The sequence below is a fragment of the Ichthyophthirius multifiliis genome (genome assembly GCF_000220395.1).
Source record: "Ichthyophthirius multifiliis unplaced genomic scaffold scaff_1120509251210, whole genome shotgun sequence".
NCBI classification, from domain to species: domain Eukaryota; phylum Ciliophora; class Oligohymenophorea; order Hymenostomatida; genus Ichthyophthirius; species Ichthyophthirius multifiliis.
In genome coordinates, this window is record NW_004086097.1 from 38482 (window position 1) to 46933 (window position 8452).

Here is an 8452-nt window from a genome sequence, read left to right on the forward strand (position 1 = left end):
TATTCTTTAGTCTTCTGATGGATAGATTATCTTAAATATTTTTTAAATGAACCTTATGAAATATTATTTATGATTAGGCTTTTATTCGATTATTTATTATATAAATTAGATATTTTTTTAGAACTTAAAGATTTATTAAGAGAATAATCTTATGAAATTTTAAATAAATTAAAGGATTAATTATTCATTTTCTATTATTAAAATTGATTTTTTATTATTAACGATTTTTTAATTATTTAAACAAATAAAACAAAATAATGGATTTTAAATATAATTATATATATAAAATATATAATAAAATAAAATAAATTTTTTTAATATAATTTTTTATATATTTTTATATTTATTTTATTTATCTAAATTAATATTTAAATATATATATATATTAATATATTTTTTTATTTAATATTTTTTTCATTTACATTTTAATTTTATCAAAATATTTTATTAAAATTTTTTTTTATTTAATTATTTGATTAATAATTTAATAATCATAATCTACATAAATATATAATAATTTTTATATGAAAAAATATTCATATATTTAAAAATAATAAATTTAATACCAATAAAAATAAAGATAATTTATTAATATATATCATTTAAAATTCAAAGATATAACTATGTTAATAATAAAATAAGAAAATATAACAAAAAAAATTAAATTTTTTATTAAAAATTATAGAAAGTTAAAAAGAGAAAAAAATAAAAAAATACAAGAAATTGTAAAAGAAAAATCTTTATGGGTAATACTTTAAAATTATGTTCTCCTTAAAATGATAATTCTAACATAGATATGAATGAAATATTTATTTAAAGTTCTAATAAACATTCCACATAATAATAATTAATATATTCCTAATCTTTAAATATTGCAAAAAATCCAAACTAAACATCATAAATAACAAATCAAATTATATATTTAAATATAATGACCAGTAAATAAACTTAAAATCATTTATATGATTATTAAAGTGAAAAAATATTTTTTACATAAATGAAAGTTTAAAAATCTGGAACAATATAAATATTAAATGGTCAAATATAATTTTTATAAGAAAACCAAACTTTATCTTCAATCGACTATATTGAAGATTCTTTTACTTTTTAAAAAGAAGAAAACAATTATTTTTTAAGATAAATTTTAGAAAACAATTAACCTTCTAATAAAAGTGTATGGATATCAATAAGCAGCATTAAAAGTTTACAAAAAAAAACTGGTTTTCGCCTTTTAGAAAACGATTATATTAGATTCGGAAGAATTTAATTAAAATTAATAAAAATTGTTTATAATGGAAATATATCAAAAGTAATAAAAAAAATTATTAAACTTTAATTTATTTGAAAAATAGACCTTAAAATAAATATTTAGTTAAAATAAAAATATTAATGAAAATAATTTAGCTTTAACCCCAATTTAATAATAGTAAAAATAATCAATAGAAGTAAGTTAGAAATTTTCATAAATATCCTTAACATCCGAAAATAGGCCGTATTGTAAAATATGTTTAGGAAATAAAGAAATAATAGAAGATCCATTAATAAACTGTTGTAGTTGTACAGGATCAATATCCTAAACTCATATCTAATGTTTATAATAATGGATATAAAAAAGGGTTGAAAATTAAAACTGTTACTAATAACAATCATAATACTGCACAATAATTCCATCATAATGTTTTTTATGTGAGATATGTAAAATAAACTATCCATTAGAGATAACAAAAGGCAACCAAGCTTTTAATATATTCGAAAAATTCTTTGAGAAAACTAAGAATAAAAAATACTTAATATTCGAATTTTTTAATAGTAATAACTAAACAGATTAATTTGGAGTAATTTTGATAGATATCAGTGAAAAAGATAAATTTAAAATTGGCCGTTAATAAAACTCTGATATTAAAATTAATGATATTTCAGTATCTAGGAATCATGCCTAATTTACTTTTTAAAATAATCAATTATTTATTCATGATAAAAAATCTAAATTTGGAACACTTGTTTTATTACGAGATAATCTTTTAATTAATGATAAAATAAAAAATGTTGTATTTTAAAATGGAAGAAGTATTTTAAAATTAATTGATTTGAAAGAAGATAAAATTTCATTTTAAAATAATCGTCTTTCTCTCTCTAAAAATGTATATGAAAATAATTCATAATTTCTTGACACTTAAATTAATTAAAGAAATCTTGATTAAGAATTCTAAGATGTTGAAGCTTCACTGATAATTAAAAAATGAACTTTTAATATTTAATTATATCATATATTTAAACATTTCTTTATAATTTATATAGATATATAATAATATTTATAAAATACATATTTATGATATAATTTATATGCGTATTTTTCAAAAATTTTTTTTATATTACTTTTTCTGAATTTTGGCTTTATTATTATATATAAAAATTATTCATTTTTAAAATATTAATATTAAATTTATATCAAATATAAATAAAATAAAATAATTATTTAATATATTTTAAATTCAAATATATTGTATATATATTATTTATCTATATATTTTATAATAATATTATTTTTATAAATAAAAAAAAACATTAAAATATATAATTTAAATTAGTATTTTTTATTTATTTTTAATTTATTATAATATATTTATTTTATAAAAAAACTGTTATTAAAAATATTAATTATTTTATAAATCATTAATATAAATAGCTTATTTTTTTTGATAAAGTTTTAAAAAGAAAAATATAGTAAAAATATTATTTTAATGCATTTGCATATTATATATTCATATTTATATAACCATTTTCAAGAATGCTTAAAGAATTTCATGCAAGCCCAATTAAAATAAATAAATAAAATACTAACAAATAAACTTAAAGGTAAATTAAATACATAATAATCATCTTTTTAAATAAAATCTATTAATTTTTAATTTACAGATACACAAGCTATACGCATAAACATAAAATAAGTAATAGTTGTAAATATTAAAAAAGAAAATAATATCAAAATATATCCTACTACGCATGATAAGCTTTGATTCTCATCAGAAAATATATTTAAGTATGTTCTATTTTCATAATTTATTACATGACCACTTTAAGAAAATATAATTTATTAATTCTATAAATTTGAAAATTAACTTTAAAATTTTTCATAATTATCCACTAACAATTATTCATTATATTTTTCAGGTTTTTATTTTTATTAAATTATTTATTTTTCTATTTATTTCTCTATTTACTACACCTGTTTTTTATCTTAAAAATAATCAGAATTAGATTATATTTAATTAGGATATAAATTTATATTATTAAAATTAAATTTGATGTCAATATTAGAAATAGGAGTCTCTAAGAAGCTCATATACGTATTTTATTTTATTTTACTTTATTTTATTTATTTATTTTTATTTTTATTTTTATTTTTTTTTTCTTTAATTTATTTTAATTTTTTTCTAATAATTATAATATAAAAATTATTAATTTAATCATTATTTTTTTATTATTTTTATGAAATATAATATAGACAGATTTTAAAGCAATTAAAAAAAATATATAATTACAATAAGCGTTATATATAAAATTTGTAATATATATAATATTAGATAAATAACGCATTCAAAAAATTAATACGATTTTTTATATTATTATAAATTATATAATTGAATTTAATGTTTATAAAAATAAACAATAAATTATTAATATTTTTGCTTTAATATTAAAATATATTTATTTTATATTTATATATAGTTATATAATCTTTATATATAATTATTTATTATTTTATTTTTTTCGGATTTATTTATTATAAAAATTATAATTTTAATTCAATGTTTTTTTTAATAAATTAAATAAGTATTTAATTTTGTAATTATTAAATATAAAAATAATAAATATTTAATATTTTAAATTTCTAAAAAATTATAAAAATAAAGATTAATTTAATATTTATAATTATTTAAGCTTATTAAATACAATTTATTAATAGCAATTAACCCAGAAAAATACCACATTAGTATAATTAAAATATATAAAAAGATATAAATATATCTCATTTATAATATAAAATTTAAAAGAACTAACTTCTTTTTTTCATATTTTTGATTTAATTTAAATATTAAAATAATCTGAACTATCAAGTACATAATAGCTTTTAAAATTTTAAACATTCTAATCCAAAGGTAAGAGTTTTAAAACTTCATTAAATTCCTAAAATTCTTAATTAAGAATAAGTTAAACAAATGCTTAAGATTCTGTAGTCCATGTAATTTTTTACAAAAACAAAGTACTTTAAACTTGAAATAATAAATTTTATAAGTGAACAAAATCATCTTAAATAATATTAAATTTTTCTTCATTGCCATTTCCATAAACTACCCAAATTTATAGATTTTTTCTATTTTCATCATTAAGATTTTAAATTACCGCCTAAAAAGGTATTTATGCTATATATTTCGATTATACAACAATTTTTTCATTATAAAAATGATTTATTTTTCCTGATTTTTTTTCTATTTTTTCGTACTCTGTTTAATTTTCCAAACAATCACTAAAAATTTTCTCCAACTAATTTTTTTCTAAAATCCTTTAATAAAAAGTAAAAAGACTTTCCTTTTTTTAAAAATTCTATACATTTTTTTACACCTCTAAATTAAATAAAAAAACTTCCCCATAAAATTCATCTAAAATTCCCCCATTTTATTTTTAAAAAACTTCCTCGACAAAATTCTTCAAATAAAGTACACTTTTAATAAACTTTACATTTTCAAAATCAAAAAACCCACTTTTTTCTAAATAAAAACCAGGCAAAACCACATATAATCCCAATAAAGCGACATTAAGTATTTTCTATATTCCTTATTTTTAACAAAACCCTGACTTAATATTATAAATAATCTACAGAATTTCAACAAAAGATTTAACCCAAACTTCCTCAAACTCCTAATTAACTACCAACCTATATAAAAAGCAGCATTTTCTAATCAAACAATCAAAATCTATTTATGAATCTTCAAATTATTATTTCTTCCCTTCCTATAATTTATCATCCAATCCCACACAAAAGAAGCTTTCCCTAAAAAACTACCCAAACCCATCAAAAAGTACAAAGCATTATTTAACAAAATACTAAGGTAATAAAAGCCTACTTTTCTCTTCCAAGTCAAAAATATTCTAGAAAGAATTTGCAATAAGGATTATCCTTTAAACATGCGCCGGATTTTTCCACGAAGGCTCTTAAACGAAAAAAATATCATTAATTTATAGAATATTACATATATTTCCCTAAATCAACTCTTAATTTCTTATTCCGATATTTTTGCTCATTTCGTTAATAAATTCTTTATCATTTTATATATTGAGTAAACTCACGTCTAAAATTTAATTTAATTATTCCATATTTTTGTATTAAATTTTCCCTAAAAAATCATATATTACAACCCTTAAAGAAAGTACTTTTTCCTTCAAATTAAATATTAAACTTCTCATTTCTTCCTTTGTTAATTCTTACTATTCTTCGAATATTTAGCTTAATACTTTTATTGATTTTATTCTGACTGAATCGTTTTCGTCATTGAGCATGTAAAATAGAATTTCGCGCACTTCTTGTGTAAATACTTTACTTTGTCTTCCGAAATTTTATATTATTTTTATAGCACTTTTCCTTATTTTGCTAAATTCATCTTCTAGTAAATGTGATATGGATCCATAATTATGTTTCAAAGTATATTTTTGTTTTTTAAAGAATTATTTACTCAACTTTTTCCTATTAATAGTCTGAAAAAGATTCTAATTTTAACATATTCAATATTTTTGGTTCATCAAACAAAGGAAAATTATGAAATACTTTAGATGCTTCCAGTATTATTCCTTTTTCTAATGATCTTATAGAATTATTAGTATATTCGAAAATCGATTATAATTAATTTTTTGAAAAAAAATCTATTTTTTATTTAAATTTCATACATATGTATTAAAAAAATATTTTTTGTGAATTTTCATTCAAAACTAACTTTTAGCTTAAAATTTCTTCCAAAACTCTTTATTGTAAAAATGTCTTTTTTAAAATAAATCTTAGTGCTCTTTAACTTATTTCCTCTTTACTTTTTATCCAAAATAATATTTCCGGATAAATTTTAGATTCTAAATATTAACTTTATTCTAGTTTGAAACTTTTAAATAACATTTTAAAGTATTTAAATTTTATTTAAGGTTTCAAGTTAATTATTTTTTCTTCTAAATATTAACCTTTTTGTAAAATTTATATATATTTTTATGAATTCTTTTTGAATATTTTATATATTAATATGAATATATCTTCTTTTATTTATTCTATTTTTACTATAGGAATCTTATTTTTTAAATAAAAATTATTAATTATTTTTATTTATTTACTATATTTAATAATATTTCTAATAAATCTTAATTATAGTAAATTTCATTTTAAATTATATATATATCCAATTAATTAGATACACCTTTCTTTTTTTTTTTTGTATATATAATAAAAAAGAAATTAAATATAATATACTTGTAAATAATATATGCCTTATATTTATTCTTAACATAAAATTTTAATGAAAATTCCTAAAATGGCATAGTTTAATTCTTAATTTGTGATATTTTATTTTTCTTCAATTATTTAATTTAGGTTTCTTTTAAAAAGCTAATATAAAATAATTTTTATTTATTAAAAATGATTAATAATGGTATTTTTTGTTATTATACTTTTAATATTTAGCTTATTTTTTTTCTTTTATTGATTCTTCTATATCTAAAAATAATTTCTATACAGACTTTTATTTATTTCAATTAAAGTAAAATTCTCTTAATATATAATTTACTTATTTTAAACTTTATATTTTTTATTCGTTTTCTTAATTCATATCTTAAAACATGTTTTAATTTTGATCTTCTTCATTTAGTTTTTAATATTTTTATACTTAATCTAATTAATCTATTATTTATGTTTAAGTAAAATCTAACTATTCTTATTTTCTCTTCATTTTTATAATTTAATAAAAAAAAAAAAAAATTATTTATTTTAAAAAAAAACAAAAAAAAATTAAAAATAAAAGAAAATTTTATTATTTTTTATTTATTTTTTAATCATAAAATATATAATGTTTAAATCTTAATATATATATATATATATATATAAATAAACTTTATTTAAAATAAATAACGATTTTTTTATCAAAAATTATATTTTTTGAAAATAGATTTTAAAAAATTTCATTTTTATTAAACTTTTTTTAAATAACTTAAAATTTAATCTGTGCTAAAATTATCACTAAGAACTAAGGAATCTATTTCTTATTCTAAATTATGCTTATATTGCATTTCTTCTTTAAGATTGTTTAAATTATTTTATAGTTTTTAATTAATAATAATTAAATTATCCATTTACTTAATATAATATTCATTATCGCTATTAACTTATTCTATTTTTTTTTCGCTTTTTTCTATTTATTTATTGAACAATTATTCTTTATTAAAGCTTTAAGCATAAGACCTAGTAATTTCAATAAGGGGAAGAACTAAAATACAGAAATAAATTATAATTTCATAATAAGTTTCTACTCCTTTTTCAATAGCAGCATTCTCATTTAATTCAATAATTTTATAATCATTATTTTCTAATTTGTTAAATTTCCTATTTATTTTTGTATTTAATTTATATGAAGTATTTCCCAACCAGATAAAAAATTGCTTTATTTTTATATCTTAAAATTTGTCCGAATTTTACTGTGTATGTTTTATTTATGTTTTTTAAATTATTGGTCTTGCTAAAACTCTTATTATTAATGAAAATATTTTAAAAATAGGAAGCATTTTTTTATTTTAATTATATAATAATATTTTATAAATATTATATATAATATCTATTTTATTTTATTTTTATCAATTATTATTTATTTTTTATATTTATTTTACAAATTAAAAATGAAAAATATTTATTTATAATTTATATTATTTTTAAATTTTTATGTAATATAAAGAATATAATAATAACAAAAAAGTTAAATTTTATATAATATAGATATATTTAATTTTAAGAATTTTTAGAAAGTAATAAAATAAAATGTTTTATAATTTAAAAAATTCATTACTACTTATTAGCTAATTTATTATAATCTTAATGATATTATTAAAACCTTTAAAAAATAAAATTATTAAAAATTAAAAATTAATATATATATATATATATATATATATATATATATATATTTATATTTTGTTTTAAAAATTATTATATATATTACCTTTTTATGTCTTCTTCTTTTTTTAAATTATTTTCGATAATATTCTCCACGTTTAATTCTTAAATATATTTTATCGCTCCTTAAAATTAAGTATATGTATAAAGAAATCCAGAATCCATTTACGTATATTTTTATACCAGCATTGTTTAAATAAAGCTTTTTTTATGATTTAAAAATATATATAGAGATGTTTAAAAAAAAAGACTTAA

At 15.5% G+C, this 8452-nt stretch overlaps 2 protein-coding genes across 2 annotated transcripts, besides 13 other annotated features; both read left to right on the forward strand. All coding sequences in view use genetic code 6, as the record gives it.

Annotated features, from left to right (window-relative positions):
- The first annotated feature begins 385 nt into the window (after positions 1 to 385).
- Positions 386 to 421: a microsatellite.
- Positions 391 to 421: a microsatellite.
- Positions 422 to 2239: 1818 nt separating this feature from the next.
- On the forward strand, positions 2240 to 3301 carry IMG5_160330 (hypothetical protein; the record flags this gene model as incomplete). Its single annotated transcript, XM_004030422.1, has 1 exon — positions 2240 to 3301. The coding sequence occupies one exon, from the start codon at positions 2240 to 2242 to the stop codon at positions 3005 to 3007; it is 768 nt and encodes a 255-aa protein (XP_004030470.1). The 3' UTR covers positions 3008 to 3301.
- Positions 2579 to 2635: a microsatellite.
- Positions 3191 to 3220: a microsatellite.
- Positions 3302 to 3348: 47 nt separating the features above from the next.
- Positions 3349 to 3431: a microsatellite.
- Positions 3356 to 3434: a microsatellite.
- A 256-nt stretch (positions 3435 to 3690) lies between these two features.
- Positions 3691 to 3763: a microsatellite.
- Positions 3764 to 4420: 657 nt separating this feature from the next.
- IMG5_160340 (hypothetical protein) lies at positions 4421 to 5363 on the forward strand. The gene has a single exon (XM_004030423.1). It carries the CDS (start codon positions 4422 to 4424, stop codon positions 5337 to 5339), a length of 918 nt encoding a protein of 305 aa, XP_004030471.1. The 5' UTR covers position 4421; the 3' UTR covers positions 5340 to 5363.
- An 862-nt stretch (positions 5364 to 6225) lies between these two features.
- Positions 6226 to 6290: a microsatellite.
- A 737-nt stretch (positions 6291 to 7027) lies between these two features.
- Positions 7028 to 7061: a microsatellite.
- A 751-nt stretch (positions 7062 to 7812) lies between these two features.
- Positions 7813 to 7875: a microsatellite.
- Positions 7815 to 7899: a microsatellite.
- Positions 7825 to 7862: a microsatellite.
- A 271-nt stretch (positions 7900 to 8170) lies between the features above and the next one.
- Positions 8171 to 8214: a microsatellite.
- The last annotated feature ends 238 nt before the right edge of the window (positions 8215 to 8452 follow it).